Source organism: Chaetodon auriga, chromosome 2 (assembly GCF_051107435.1).
Source record: "Chaetodon auriga isolate fChaAug3 chromosome 2, fChaAug3.hap1, whole genome shotgun sequence".
Classification (NCBI taxonomy): domain Eukaryota; kingdom Metazoa; phylum Chordata; class Actinopteri; order Chaetodontiformes; family Chaetodontidae; genus Chaetodon; species Chaetodon auriga.
In genome coordinates, this window is record NC_135075.1 from 13,974,796 (window position 1) to 13,991,160 (window position 16,365).

The 16,365-nt window shown below is 43.3% G+C and overlaps 2 protein-coding genes across 4 annotated transcripts in view; one reads left to right on the plus strand and one right to left on the minus strand.

Moving 5' to 3' along the window:
* Positions 1-10,727, minus strand: part of gdf11 (growth differentiation factor 11) — a 25,313-nt gene extending 14,586 nt beyond the window's left edge. Inside the window, exons 1-3 of one of the 3 annotated variants that reach the window (XM_076756069.1) lie at positions 9,803-10,727; positions 9,050-9,260; positions 5,820-6,348 (exon numbers count right to left, since the gene is read on the minus strand). In XM_076756069.1, the coding sequence (XP_076612184.1) occupies positions 5,820-6,234 (415 nt within the window). In that variant the 5' untranslated portion in view covers positions 6,235-6,348; positions 9,050-9,260; positions 9,803-10,727. Of the gene's footprint in view, positions 1-5,819; positions 6,625-9,049; positions 9,261-9,802 lie in introns of those variants that run through there. The other 2 variants (XM_076756061.1, XM_076756078.1) reach the window with 2 other exon arrangements.
* On the plus strand, positions 10,106-16,011 carry LOC143336147 (uncharacterized). Its single transcript, XM_076756091.1, has 6 exons — positions 10,106-10,247; positions 10,544-10,618; positions 11,830-11,865; positions 12,111-12,272; positions 12,380-12,463; positions 13,128-16,011. The coding sequence occupies exons 1-6, from the start codon at positions 10,149-10,151 to the stop codon at positions 13,629-13,631; spliced, it is 960 nt and encodes a 319-aa protein (XP_076612206.1). The 5' UTR covers positions 10,106-10,148; the 3' UTR covers positions 13,632-16,011.
* Positions 16,012-16,365: the final 354 nt, after the last annotated feature.

Sequence of the window (16,365 nt, forward strand, 5' to 3'; positions counted from 1 at the left end):
AAAAGAAATTATAAACATGCATGTTGCCATGGCATGATGGTCGACTGACTCATATTTATGTACTCACTGCTGCAGGTCAGATATCTTACATGAACACATTCGCACACTATAGATCAAACACATGTGCCGACCGCTGATCACTTTCATCACCTTAAATGCTCAGAAAACGTGGCATATCTCTCCCTCCCTGGAAACCTTTCTGTTTGAGCACACTCACTACTGAAAAAAATCCCTGAAGCCTCCCAAATCTGTCAGAGTGTCAGCCAAGAATTTCCTCTAAAGACAAAGTTAGTGTGACCAGATCGTGCCAACCCTCCCTGTAGGCAGCGTTTTCTGCGTACACGGTTTCCTCGAGAATTTCAAAGTAACATAAAAATATCCATTGTTCCCTTCATGGGCCTCTTTATCCATCTGCACTGTATGGTATATAAATCAAATGTGGCTCTTGTCCCCAAAGAAATCACTTCAGCTATGCATTTTCATAACTGCCATAATGAACTTCCTGGGGTGATGTGGGTATGGCAGGCAGAAATACAACCACAGGTGATAATACAGCGAGAAGCTGCTCTCCTTTGCAGCAGAAAAGAGGCTAATTAAATTTTCATGTAGATAATCGTGAGGTAATCCACTGTTAATTGTGCTTCTTTCCGACACAGTGGCTCCCTCATGGGATCCAGCATTATGCCCATGCAGCATTTCCTTTTCTTAAACGCCTCTTAGATTTAATGGACTCTTCCATAAACTGATCCTCAGCAGCTCCTCGCACACGACCACACAGAGCCTGAACGCATCCATCAACAATAATCCCCTCAATGATCTCCATTTTATCTTTTCACTCCCCTCCTCCTCCTCCTCCTCCTCCTCCTCCTCCTTACTCATGTCCCTACACAGGGCTTAATTACTGGTGTGAAGTAATTATTTCCTTTATTAGTGAAACATAACATCTGTTTCAGGTCTTTTTAATTGTACCTATAAAACCCTTCCATGATTTCTGTCCCTTTAGGATAGGACAGGGCTGCTTGTTGCTCCCTGCGGACTCACTCCCTTCTTCCCTCCACCCCCCATTCATACCCGCAGCATGAGCCGTGCACCTAACTCGATCACACTCTTTGAAATCCTTTCAAGAAGCAGCCAGGAGCTCACCAGTGCTCACAAGCAGAGTTCGTCTTTTTTTTTTTTTTTTTATCAGGAGACAAAAAATATTCCAGCACAGCCACGCCTCCAAACTGACATTAATGCAGTCTTACATCCATTCTCCCAACTTCTCAGCGTTGTATTTTTGGGAAAGCATGCATTAAATTCCAAAGCAACATATTCCCTAATGCCAAGAGGAGAGACCGGCTGCAGGGACTGGTACACAGGAGCGTGGGAATAGGGGAAGAAGGGTGGAAGGAGTGAGATTCCTGAGGTCCTGGGGAAATTTTGTCCCTGTATTAATAGACTTTGGTCCCTTTGAAATTTTATTACCCATAAAGTTGACAGTATGTTGTGCAATTTCTACAGTCCTACAGACCTTTCTTTCTTAAGTTTTTACTTCTTTTCAAACAAAGTGGTCGTGCCCCCCGGTGTCCAAACAATTCAACACCAAAGTTTATCTTTCCCTCAACTGATGCCAGCAACTACACAGGGAGAACAGGTGTCATCGTCAAACTGAGACCTCCATGGAATAAATAAATCTATAAAAACCTCACATAGTCATCAACTTCCAGCAAACACTGGCCAGTGAGCTGAAGACAGTCCGACTTCTGCTGCTCTGTCCTTTTAGCGCTCTCCCTCTTAATTTTTATGGTTCCTGCACCTTCAGGAAATGACCCTTTTATAGGGTCAACACTATAAAAGACTTGTTTTTTTGTGGGAGTGGTTAGTGGATGAGTGTGTGTGTGTGAGCGTGTGTGTGTGTGTGTGGTGGGGGATAAGTGTTCAAGTTACTACCGGTTCGTCTTTGCTGCCAAAGAAAGAGACCCGATGAGGTTAATAGTCTCCTCTTCCAATATATCACATAGCTGTGAACTCTGTGACCCTTTTTGTCAATAGGAGAACTTTTCTCTGGAGTGTGTGTGTGACTGTGAGAGTGTGTGTGTGTGTGTGTGTGTGTGTGTGTGTGTGTGAGTGTGTGTGTGAGAGAGAGCATCCTCATGTGTCTACACGAGTGTGCACATGTGGAAATTTGTATAGATTTGTATACATGTGTGTAGATGTTCATTTTCATGTACGCTATAGTTGTGTAAGCCTGTGCTTGAACTGAATGTGCTTCATCTTAACAGGGTTACATAATAATACCAGTATAGCACTTCCTAAAGTTAGCCTACACACAATGATGATGGACAGGATGAATTATGGGTATAAAATAGTTTAATAAAGTGAGAAGTTTCAAGTATAGCTGAATGGTCATTAGAAATGTGTCGAAGCTCAGTTTTCACTCCTTTAAAGGTAAAGTTTGTCCTTGCAGACAGCCATGATTTCCTGCATTTTGGACCCATGTCAATGCCTGTTTGCTGAGATGAAATTTAAACATGGAATGAAGGTTTGAAGGGAGGGTAAGCGAGTGCTGCTCTCTGCTGGATTCTCCACTACTGGACAATATTGACGAATAATTACTCAAAATGTCACTGAAGAGAAAATAAGTTTACTTAAAGGAAAAGATGATGAAGACAGCTTTTCACAAAGAGCCTAAACTAAGTTCTTGTGCAACAGATGATGTAACCACGAGTATTCTTAGTCCACGGAGGTGCCACTTCTCCTGAAATATTTTCCCTGATGTGCTCTGGCAGAATAATTCGTTTTTTTAGTATTTGCTCAAACAGGTGAATAGTGCACAGTAAATCAGCATCAAAACATCCATCGAGAGACAGAGAGAAAGAAAGAGGAGGAGGTCGGTGATGGCTGAGGAAGGTCTGGTCTACATGTCTTGGACAGGTGACAAATGGGCGTCTAGTGGGGTCAAATCCTCACCCCACCTCAGGCAAAACACACTGAGCTCCAAAGTACACACTTTGCACGCTCGCTCATGCACAATTACACACACAAATCAATCAATACGCAAACAGCTCCGATCATATGTTAACACACACAGACTTGTTAATAAAAATCAAGCCTCGGTCACAATGCTGCACTACAAAATGACCCTGATAAACTCCGAACAGAGTCGTTTTTATGCATGAACAGCGAGCGGAGCGGTTACCTACACGACACACTGTATGGAGGGAGATGTTTTAGTGCCGCACTATGATATAAATAGCTGTACTTTTCCATGAAATTTCATAGTAATTAGAGACCAGGAAGCATGGACCCTCTCAACCCCCACTGCGGCACCCACGTACCTTGAGTGAATACTAAGAAGCAACTCTGGCACGGGTCCAGTTCAGTATGTACTGTGTGAACCCACATGGCCCATCAAAGGCAGTGTGCACGACCGTGAAAGGGTGATTGGGTTCGAGGTGCGCAGGGAATAGTGTTTGAAGTCCTCCTTCTATCAGAGAGACAGAAAAGGCACTTTTAATCCTGTGGGATCACTAAGGCGCCACAGGCAAAAGAGATGCACTCATTCTCTCAACTCTTCCATGAGTACTGGAGAAAAGAAGAGGAAGGAGAGAGGGGGCTAACGGGGAGGAAAGTAGGGGGTGGAGGGAGGGGGTGAGGGGTGGGAGAGAGAGAGGCAAGGAGCAGATGATAAAAACTGCAGCTGACGTAAAGAGATGAGGCAAACAGACCAGAGAGGAAGTGCTGTAACATGACAGATACATCGGTAATGTCAGTCATTAGCTGCTCCGGCTGGCATGAGGCCGTTAGAAATACGCAATTAGCCCGCGTCATACATAATGCCCTTTTCTGGCTTGGGAAGGTATCGAATCACTTTGAATGGTGTTTTGTGTGTGCGTGAGAGTGTGTGTTCGTGTGAGTGTGGCAGTGCTCAGGATGGGAGGTAAACAGTCAAGAACATAGTTTGAGGATGTTGTTGATTTGCCGTGTGATGTGCAGATGAGAGTCTTTTATCTTGTCTGTATTCACAGGTGGAGAGAGAATCATCCAATAAAGGACTGATCTGCACATCAGAGAGATCACAACCGTCAGTGTCACATACATCCTCTGTGTACATGTTTGTGACCAAGCAACACAAACACAAATAGCAAGATGGATAGGTGGATGGATGGATGGACAGATAGATGGAGGGCTTTAGCATGAGACTGCATTAGAATTTGAAGGACTAATCGGATTATTTTGTGGAAATGTCGAAAAAATAACAGCCACATAAAGCAACATGGCTGACAAATCTGACAAAGCGAATGCTTCATGATGCCTCCTCAATTCACCTGTAAGATACAAAACATCGGCTGAGGGCTGTTCTCCTTTAGAACAGCATCGCTCACATCCGGCCAGAGCAAAAACTGTTAGAGGAAACTATTTTTACGACATGCACGAGATTCACAGAGATTTTTGCAAGTGGTAACCTTTAAAAGAAGTTACAAATGTTCAACAGCTTAGATATAAGAATGGGAAAGATGACATTTGAGCCAGCCTGTACAACACCTCATGTGAGGGTTGATTTGCTAAAACAGGTGGGGCTCTCAGGTCAGGTGACAGGAAGTGTTATTAAACTGCAAGACATTAAAATCCACCTCAGCCAGATAGATAGATATTAAAATGAGGCATTAATAGATGCAACACACAGGGCCAAAGTCTCCGGCACACAGGCGTATCTTTGTTCACTCGTGGAGTGAAAAAAAAGATTATTTGGAGTGTGTTTTATCCGCCTTGTGCAGAATATATTACGTGTGTAAATGTTGTTGAACCCCACGATTCGCCAGGAAAAGGTCACACACTCCCCTCGACCCTAAGTGATTCTCTGTCTTTGTGTACTCGTGGTGAAAAAAAAAACGAGCTGCGCCCATAAACTTCGCATTTAAAAGGCAAGTGCGGCCGAGGGGGGCCGCTGCATGAGGGGAACAATAGCAGCTTTTTGGACACACTTTTTCTCACTGCGATGAACAGCAGGGAGACCGGTAGAGCCTCCTATAAAAGAGCGATAGAGCACAGCTGCCAGGGTTCAACAGTAATTTTATAAAATGTCTCCAAGGGGCCTGCCTGTGGTTTATCTGTGGATTTATGGGAAACTATAAGAGGGCGAGCAAATTGGGGCAGTGATCAGAGGGCCTCGCGACGTGATCATAACTCCAGATTTCAGGGCATTTCTGCAGAAAAAATACAGAAAGGGTAAAGTGATGCGGCTGCCAGCCAAATGCTGCATTATCATTAATAATGCACTTGACATTCAAACGGGCCTGTCACGCGTTTAGTCCCTGTCAAACACACACACACACACACACACACACACACACACACACACACACACACACATAATCGGAAAGAGGGAAAGTCTGAACATGACAGCAGGTGGACTGAGGAGTTCAGCAGCTCAATACACTGCTCCAGCAGGACTCAGCCCTCTATCATCATCATCATCATCATCATCATCATGAAAACAAAAGTTCATCAGGCCATATTGTAGCTGTCTGTCTCAGAGTGACGAGGCTCTTTATGCTGCTGGTTATTGATCTATCAGGTTCACGCGTAATCCCTGGCCTATTTTGACAGCCGTGGCACACAGCTGACCAGAGACATTTGGCCAATATTATCAGTCCGCTTCAGACACACAGAGTGGGAACCCCCCCCCCCCCCCCAATCTGAATCTCAAAATGTAGGTTAGGTCACTGACTTGAATGAGCCTCAGAGGCTCCGCTGTCCACGCAGCAGGCCTGCTCCGCGATTACGCGCATGACGCATTTGGAGACAATATTGTTGGGTTGTAAACTATTACTCACGCTCAGAGGCCATGGTGATCACGGACTCCGTGGTGGCGTGGTACTCATCCTCCTCCATAAACTCATCCTGGGACGACGCGTCTCCCTGGAAGTCGTGATGGTCCAGGAGCTGCTGGAGCGGAGGCGCCTTGGGCAGCAGCTGATTGACCACCTCCCGGCTGATGTTGGGCGCCTGCTTCAGACGCAGCTTGCTCAGGATCTGGGACTTGATGGTCTCCAGCCTGAGCACTTTGCTCTGTTCCCTCCAAACACAGGCGGAGCACTCGTGGGAACCGGCGTCCTCGTCCAGCAGGGACAGCCCGGCATCCGTGGGCGTCTCGCTGGCAGAAGGCAGCAGCAGATTGGGCTCATCGCTCCCCGACTGTCCCAGGGAGATGAGCACCATCAAGCACAGTAAGAAGTTGTACCTCGGCATGACGATGCGTGGACACCAGGCAATGCAACTTTTTTTCTTTCGTTTTGTTGTCTTTTTACTCGCTTTATCCCGTTATATCCCCTCTGTCGGATGTGCGCCGCTCCTTGCCTTATCCTACAAAAGGCAGGGAATCAGTGACATGCATATAATCCAATACGATCACCCTAAGTTGCCTTTTTTTTGCAGCAGGAGATTTTGCAAACAAAACAAAACAAAAAAGTACGTTCCAGTGTGTCTCGGTACGGTATGTTTTGATTGAAAGTTAACAAATTATCTGTCTGATGAATGCATAGCCCGCTCACGTGTAGTATAATGGTTGTTTTGGGCTCTTCTGTACAATTTAGTCCATGGAGGTGTGTGAATGTTCAGAAGTGTCACTGAAAAATGTGCAAGTGCGGTCAAAAAGGGGCTCTTTATATATCTCGGCTGCCCGGTGTCGTAATCCGTCTCCATTGGCTAAGATTGCAACAAAAGGCTTTTAGGTCTGTCACCAAGTCAAGAGGGACAGAGCGAAGGGAGGGTGCGCGCACTGTTATGAGAGTATAAATGTTTTTACAGTGCTCAAACAATGTCTCACATTAGAGACATAACCCAATTAGGTTATTATGATGATGACATAAAGTATGGCTCACTGCGTCTGTGGTTACAAATAGTTTATTATGGCGAAAATATGAAAAAAAAGAAAAAAGAAAAAAAGAGAAAAGCTTCATAGATTGTTCCCGAATGCCCGAATGCTCCACATCATCTCCTAAACCTCACACATCCAAACATTTTAACAAGGAAGCCACTGATGGGGAATCTTCATGAAGACATACGTGATGGTTACACGCAGATTATTTAGAAGTTGCACGAGCTTGTTCAATGGAAACTGAATCCAAAGTCCTCACAGAACCAGTAAAGTCAAAACTGGCCTTTTCACTTAAAATCATGAACTCTCGAATGCACATATGTTTTTTTTATTTTATGATAACTAATGATACATGAAATAATACTACAATTGTATGTTTTCTATCCATTATTGATATAGTAGTCATGCAGCAGCAGCAGCAGGTCTGCATGCTCTTATTATGTATGTAGACTTTACAATGTTTGTAGGTCTCCTTGAAATGTCATTTGTACTAATCAGTGTAGGTGCTATAAGCCTCATGAAAACGTCACACATTTTTAAATTGCCCCGCCATGAAATACCATGAATTATACAGTTTTAAATGTTCTCTTTGAAACATTTGATCTATAAACCCATAGTTTGTCAAAATGCCACAGGATCTGATCAAAACGTAGCCCAACCACACACCATGGACAGATACCGTATTTCTGACTGTATATGTGCTTCATAAAAGTTGCGATATTTCTGGAGCAGATGTACAAACAATGAGTTTTGCTGCTCTGAGCTTATCACTGACTCACTGCTGTCATCTGCTGGAGGAAAACACAGTTGCAGCTGCACAACAGATCATGTTAGGAGTTCTTCATGAGTGCTTTCATACCTTATTGAGGTCAAATTGTGGTGCTTGATTTTAAGAGTCATTAGCTCATATAGTTTTGGCAGTATTAAATCTGTATGACTAAAGACTGCACTGAGGATAAAGCTGTTGTCTGTTGATGTACTATGTGGAGCTTCCCAGACATTCAGATATGGGAAACACTGTTGCTGCTGTTTTCCACTTTAATGGTATGAAGGAATCTCTCAACTGCAGGAAGCTGTGTTATTAGCAACAACAATCACTTTTGAAACTTCTTCAAGACTCAAACATGGTTTGAGTGACCAGCTCTACAGTATGTACGGTATAAACGAGTGAGTCCTCAAGGGATAAGAGAAGACACCCGTTAGCTGGTTTTATTTTGGCACAAACGAGGGTGGCATGTCCCTGCTCTGTTTATTTGCAGGTTTTTGTGTTTATATATGCAGGTGGGATGTCAATAATTGACATTACATTTTCCAAAGCCAACCCAACAGCTGGGATTGACACCAAACTTAAACCAGAGTACTGAAGCTCAAACTCTCCAGATGGCAAATAAAATGTAATATCTAACATCGCAACGATACACTGAGACAGATCTGCTTTCAGCAAACCAGTAATGATTTGAATTACCACTGCAGCAACAAGACTTTGGTAGAGTACCTATCACACAACAGAAATGACAAGTTTCGGCGAGGCAGTCATTACGTTTTATTGACATTTTGGGAAAAGTGCTTAAATGCTTTAGTTTTTGTGTGGATTATACAAACACGACATAAGATGTTAATTGGTGAGCTTCAGAGGTGCTAGCAGATGGATTTTGTTACCTTTGGACAGAGCCAGGCTAGCTGTTTTCACCTGTTTCCAGCCTTTATGCTAAGCTAAGCTAAGAGTGGAATCGATCCTCTCATCTAACTCATTGCAAGAAAGCAAATAAATGTTGAACTAATGCTTTATGCAGCACATTGAGTGGATAAAAAGTAAGGCTTGTTAAAGAGCTGCAGGCAGGATATCCAGGGGATGGTAACACACACCAGCTTTAGGCTTTTTCCTTCACTGTGTCATCCAGTGCAGTCACAGCCCAGACCACCTCCAAACCATGAAAATAGATGCTCATGTTTTTGTGTAACATATCTAAGACCGTAGTTGAGAAGAAATGTTACCAGTTTAGTTCTGATTTGCACTGTAAATGCTTAGCATCAAATCCTGTATGTCTGCTGAACAGATGCAAAAACTGCACTGTTATTTCCACAGATTCAGAGAAATATGAACCACCTACTCAGGGGCTCCACAGACTTCATATCTGTGGAATGAACTTGGTCTGTATACGAATGAATACTGGACCAAATACTCACCACCGCCTCATCAGCACAGCTTTTGATTCTGCAGAGCCAGAACTGTCTCCCTAGAAAGGGAAGGCCCATTTTGAGTGTGAGACAAAGGCTCCAGGAGTGGCTGGACTTTTCGACCTTCAGTCCACCCTCCTGATGCTCGGCTTTTATCTGCCATTATTATCAAGAAAGCTGAGCGGTCAGCGGTCCACTGGTTTCAGGTGTGATGATAATCCTATGGAACAAGGAAAGAGCTGTGAAGTGGTTCAGCTATGATCCTTAATATGATTAAACTCAATTAAATTGTCAGCTCTTAAGTCAGTGCATTATGTTACCCAAATGAAATAAAAAAGGATGTGTTACACTGTGGATCAGTTAATGTCTTGTTAAGAAGTTCAAAGTATTTTTTCATTGTATTTGTTGATAATGTAATAAGGTGCTTTCATGAGCAGCTGCTTGATGAATAAATGTTTGTCTTTTTTCTTTTAAATAGCAAAAATGCCCCTCACTGACAGTATGACATAACCTGTAGTTTTCATCATTATGTCAGACAGGAAACTCTAGACAGATGTGCATCATTTTACAGACATTTCTCTCTAATTTAGCCTTTTGTATCTTTGGGATCTTGGCAAAATAAAAACTGTTTTTGTGCATTTGGGCAGTGCTTTGTGCAATTTTGTGTAATTGTATAAGCAGCTTTTTACTTTATTCACTTTCTCTAAACTTCCCTCATCTTCTTCATGTGACAACAAAATACAGTCAAACCATAAAGCTCACCTGAGGGACATTGGTAGGCCTCGTTGTCTTCGACGGGTTTCAACACGTAGTACCCGACCTGCGCCACGGTGCTTATCTGAGCCTTAAAACAAACACGAACTCACGTATTTTTGACTCTCCACAGTTGCAAAAATGATGCAAAGGCTGATCTTTGACTCTGTGAGTGTGGGCGGAGTGAGGGCGGTGTTAAAGACGGTATGAACCCCGTGGCTCTCCGTAGTTCACGGCCTGGGCGTCGGCAGTTCAATAAGTGCTGCTGCGTAGGAAACAAACACTGGTTCACCCACACCCAGAGGCATCGCCGAAGTCTCTTACATAAACGAAAACTTCATATAAAACATAAAAAATGCATTCAGTCACTCTGGACAGCAGCGGTTCGCCAAAGAAAAGGTCGTTTTCTCGGGGACTGAGCGAGGACGAGTCCCTCCGCAGCATTATCAAAGAGGTGAGCGGAGAAATCACAGCGTCACTGAGTGTGCTGAGCTAAAGGTAATGGGATGTTTGTTTTTCCGCTTAGAAATTGATTTCTGAAGCAATTAACGCGAGGAGTGTTGTCGGTATGAATTTCAGCCATTTCGTTAAATGCTAAAGACTGAACAGCGACTCGAAGGAGGCACCGGACTCGCTTCCTCAGGCTCGTCGCTTCAGCTCACTTCCCCATTATTAGCCTGCTAGCTGTGGTGTTGGTGCTGTGTGCTGATGCGAGGCTCCATCTGAGCTGTGCTTTTGTCTCCCGATCAGACCGAGACTCCATCCAGGCGTCTGACAAGGAGCGACAGCCGAGCAGGCACCCTGAAGAAGAGGAGTGACAGTCAGGTAGGAGCCGGATGACCGGAGCCGGAGCCCGGAGTGAACGGAAAAGTCACACCGACACCTGGGCTCCGGTGTCCCCTCTTCATGTCTCTGTCATCATCACTGCAATGTTACGATTGTACATAAGCAGCAGTGCAAAGTAACGAACGATATTTACGAAAATACTGTTCTTAAGGACACGTTTGAGGTACTTGAGTATTTACATATTATGCTGCTTTTATAGTTGCAACGATTAATCGATTAGTCATCAATGATTGGCTTGGATATTTTTTAAGAAAAACAGTGAGTCAAGCTTCTTTAATGTGAGTATTTTCAGGTTCAGGTTCTGTCTGGCAGTAAACAGAATATCTTGAGACTGTGGACAACACAAGACGTTTGAGGACACCTGGGGCTTTGGGAAAATAATGGACAGATTAATCCACAGTGGAAATAATCATTAGTGGCAGCCTTAAACTTTATACCCCGGTTTCTGCATTTAACCGACGGCTCTGATCAGATTAAGACTTCACAGAAAGAAACACATAAGGTCATAACATACAGTGCAGTTAAATGTCAAGTAAACCAAATCTTTTTGGCTTATGACCCCTTAGAGGACAGTAGGGTCATGTTTGGGCCCTTTGCTACAGTTCAGATGTCTGTGAGTTGTTTGCAGTCACACCACAGAGTGATTTTCAATCAGATCGTTTAGTTTGATGCCAGAGATCAAATTATCCACTATTTCAGAAAAAAAAGCATGAAGTAGAAGGACACACAGATTTGTGTGACAGGGTCTTGTTGTTTCTTCTTTCCTCCCTTGTTAATCATTTCACAGCCTCGCAGATTTATCTTGTTGCCCTTTGCTGGGAACCGCTGGACTAAACCAGCAAGCAGCTGCACCTCCTTCAGTACAACAGTACAATGCTGCTCGCATATTGTTGCTATTGTACTGACAACCAGATAATGTCATGAATGTAAAGCTGTCTCTCTGTGTGTCTGACACTTTCTTTCTGGAAAGAGTCTGATGCAAATAAAGCCTCATGAGCTGGTGTTGCACCAAATTTTGGAATGTCAGCTGTATCTCTGCTGCCAGTGTTTTCATCATTCTTAAGCACATACTTGAGAGCCGTTATCAAACACGGTGCCTCCGTATTTCCACAAGGTCGTACATTTTGATAGCTGGGATTTCTGTGCACCGAAGTCTGATTCTGTTTTTTTTTTTTTTGTTCTTTCAACAGTCTGACCAGGACCTCTTCATGGGACTCCCAGAAATGGTGTGTATCTCTTACCGTCACAGTCATGACTGTTGTTATCATTGCGCGTCTTCTGCACAGTCCTGTCAGGTCTGATTGATCGCCGCGCTGATGCATATTCCTTTCCATATGGAGGGTTGTCATGCTTCCAGATGAGGCCACCCACTGCTGCCTCTGAGAGCTTGCTAAACACGTGCCCACCCACTGACTGGCATGCGCTCCTCTAAAGTTGCCCACGCTGATTTGTTACTGTGTTTATGGTGTAGCTGGAGCTGCAGGCCAGCTATGACGAGGTGGTGCAGGAGCTGCGTGGGCTGGAGGTCGAGCGGGAGGCTCTGTTGTTCCAGGTGGACGTCCTGCAGGACACGCTGGAGGGTGTGGAGGAGCTGCTGGCTGAGGCTCAGAGGGAAGCTGGACAGGCCAGTTCTGTACGTCAAAGCCACATATAGACCCAGTGAGAAGCTAGTTATAATTAAGTATGACACTGTCAAGCTGCTGGTTCTCTCAATATGCCAATGTCTCTCTGCGTTTGTAGGAGCTGGAACGAGAGAGGGAGGCCAAGAGGAAACTGGAGAGCATGGTCTGCTCTCTGATGCAAGAGGTGGAGAGATTAAAAGAGGTAATGTGACAGCTGAAAGGAGAAGGTTACATAACAGCACAGAGGCGCACGCTTTTTGAGTTAATCTATAAAGATGTAAAGTCTTCTGCAGCCTGTTATGTAACCGTTTGTCATCTCCTCCTGTTGAGTGTGAATAATGAAGATGGTGCATGTTTTGTTTTCCTAAGCTAGTTTTAACCTTTCTCTGCCAGCTTATCTAAAAAGTATATCAGTCGGTATGGCAGTACACTGTGTACTGTGATGTTAGCTCACTTCTTCGTGGGGCATTGCAGGTTAATATCATAAAGTGGAAATCTTTGTCACTTTGAGGTTGAACCCAATCTGTGTTCAGTAAAAATCAGTTTACAGTGACAGTCATTCAGGAGACGCAACCTATTTTTTTTGCTGATGTTTGACAATTTGTGAAACATCAGCTAGTGGCTTCTCCCACTGACATAGTGCAGATAGCCAGATATCTCACCTTCATGTGTTCACTGTCTTATAAAATTAAAATTTCCTGTCTTTTCTTCTTCTTTGCTTCTGTATTGGTAGTGAAGGCCTTAAATTGACAAACTTGGCAAGTGTAAACAAAATAAGACCAAAATAACTTTCAAATGCAACTGTGTTTTGTTTGATCTGAACGGACATATGAGTTTGTTATGGACAGTTAAATTTGTCTTTGCAGGAAAGGAACAACAAACCATCTGCTCCAGAGGACGCACGTGGAAGTGTGGATGAGGTAACGAGACAAGGACACCAACTGAGAAATCAGCAGTGCGAAAGCAGAGGCCGAGCGTCAGAGGAAGTGGGACCGAGTGACGAGGCAGAGGATGAAGGAAGCGTCCTGACGAAGCTGCGGAAGATGGTCAGCAGGCCCCTGAGCCACGTACCCTCTCTTGCACTGGATGGCCCCGTCTCTGTCGACGGAGTCCTGCGGAGGCCTTACGAAAACGGCGTCGAGGATGGACGAGACCCTTCTCCGGACAGGAACGACTCAGACAGCATAAGTGCCTACGAGGATGCATCAGCTGAGACTCCAGAGCAGGACAGGATGTTTCCGGGCGAAGCAGACACGTTGGAGCTGCCGGATGACTCAGAGAATAAAGAGAGAAGTTTGACTAACAACTGCCAGATCAATGACGGCGAGACCCAAGACCCCAGAAACCCCGAACTGTGTGTCGTGTCTTAAGCGGTCTGTCTCGTCCACGTCTGGGCGGAAGCTCAAAGGTCATTATTGATCATCAATCAAGAGCTCTTTGATTTGCAGTTTACACACATCTGATATTTATGTTCTTTGAAAACTTTGAGGCCAACGATGACGTTCAGAGGTGCAATTAGAGCTCCGATGAGTCGTCGAGTCACTTAATAGTCGATGGAAAGACAATTAATCTTTCAGTCAATTAAAAAAAAAAAAAATGCCAAAAATGTTCTCGTTTTAGCCTCCGAAATGTGAGGATCTGCTTTTCTTTGTGTTCAGTGACCAAATAATCTTCAAAAATTTGGGCCTAAACAAACAATTTGAAGGTGTCACTCTGGGAAACTGTCATGATGATTTTTCACACAACATTTTATAACTAAATGATTAATCAAGGCAATGATCGGCAGCTTCATTGATAATGAGCGTAAAGGTTAGTTGCGGCCGTAGTTGTAATACACTGTAGTAGAGTTTTAAGTTTTAGTTTTAAATTCACAACAAAAGAACTCAGGATCCACTTGGTTTACTCGCTGGAATGCCACTAACGACTACTTAATATTAATTGCCAATCATTTCTTTTAAATGTCTTATTTTTTTTTATATAGATATATATACTAGGGTAGACATGGAGCGTACTCCATGCTGCTTTGACCTTTTACCTCTTTGGTAATCTTTTAAGAACGGTGGTTTATATACTAACAGATCAGGATTCGCCTGTGGACAAAACACACTGAGCTCTGTTGGTACTCAGCTGCTTTGACTCCAGTCAGACCGACACATGAGAAAGTCGGGAATTTAGAGATGCAGTCTGAAGATTTCAGACAGTCAGCAGCTGGTAAGTGCATTTAAAGCGGTGTGTTCTGGCTTTAAAGAAGGACGTGTGTGACATCGATCAGATGCAGGCGATCAAAGGCAGTTATTGATAAGGTACAGATTTTTTTTATGAAAGGGAAAATTGCCATCCATTTACTGCCTTGCTGACGTTCACGGGAACACTTATTTTTTTATCTTTCATATACGGCCCTTTATCCTCTTTTTAATATTGATTTTAGGGAAACTGATTTAGCTGCATTTGCACTTTTAAACTTCTTGTGGCATAAATTTGTCCGATTACATTAGAAACAACATTCCCTTTACAACCAAACGCGTCAGCGAGACGGCGTCGTCTGACCTGCTGCGGGCCGTTTTCTCTCTGCCTGCATGGTAAAACTGTATGTTTGCACATTTGCAGTGAAACTTGCTGAAATTCGTCTCTTTTGATGTCTCTGATTGCTGTATACACTTTGTATTTAATTGCCATTTTTGTACGTTTATTTTTTACAATCCTGAATTTCTTTTTTTATGCTTGAGGCAGAAATCGACCCTTTCACCTTATTTGAGATAGTCCGCATGAGCACCTAAGAATGTATATCGATTTCCAAGCTGTACATGAAATGATCTGTCACTTATTAGTACTTTTGCACGCAGTACTTTCACACATGTATTAAATAATACATTGAAGTTATTTACTGCAAACGTTGCTGTTTTGAAGGGATTTTCCATTTTAGCCTTTGTTTGCATATAATGTATCACTGTCATTCACTGGTTTGGACAAAATGAACAATTTCAGGTTTGAGGGGACCTTTTAAAATGAAGATCACAGTCTTGATCCCTGATGCAGTCACATGGAAAACAGAAGTGGAACAATATTAATACATCTATGGACATTAAGATTGCATTTGTTGCATGTAGCTGCATATACTTTGGTGGGTTTGGGGCAGAATATTAATGTTTGTATTGACTCATTTGTCTTTTGTATTACTGTGGTCACTCAGTCCTGTTTGGACATTATGCTGGTTCACATGCTGATACTTGATGATCTGCTGTCTGACCACGATGCATAAGCGGCTCACATGACGAGCTTTTTCTCCCACAAAATGAGCTGATCGGAGGCAGTGCTGTTGCTGTAGTGCTGTGGTGGCTTTGGGTCAGTACTTGAACAATCAGGTCATCTCAGCCTGACACGGTTGTTGGTTGTTTATGTTGTTGTCAGCAATTCATTTTATTTTCCCGTTCGTTTCCCGTCAGGTGAAAGGATTTACGTTACGACTTCAAATGTTTAACTGATGAAACGTCACATTTGAGTGCACATCAGTGTCTTTTTGACAGTTTATCAAGCAATCGAGTTGTTTTTGTGTTACATTTTCCCACAACAATGCAAAAAAGAGAAATATGTTCTTACTGAAATTTGATGTGTTTTATGGGTCTTGAGATTTTTGACTTGTCCTTAGCTTTCTATTTAAGTGTTCAGATGTAACAGTAAATGACATGAATTTATACTTGTAACCAAAAGGACATTCCTGACATATCAAAATAAAAGCAGTGAATAAAGTTTGATGCTTGATCTGTCATTTGTTTTGACTTGTGTTTGAAATGTTCGTGACTGCTGCCATAATCAAAGAATCACCATCAAAAGCAGCTTTAAACTTGGTATCTGGAGCCAGTGCAGGGATGTGGGCGGAAATCCGCAACCAGGCGTTGGTGAAGAACATGCAAGGTTTCGCTGACATCTGGATGAAGCTTTCTGAAGTTAAGAGTAGATGAATGCCGCAGCATGCATTTGTTTGGCTGGTGCCTTCAGAGAAACAGTCACGTAAGTAAAGGGGAGGACAGTGAAAATGCCGCTAATGGTAATTATGGAAACCTTTAAATCAAATGTCACTTCCCTGTTTGCAAGACTGGTCATCTG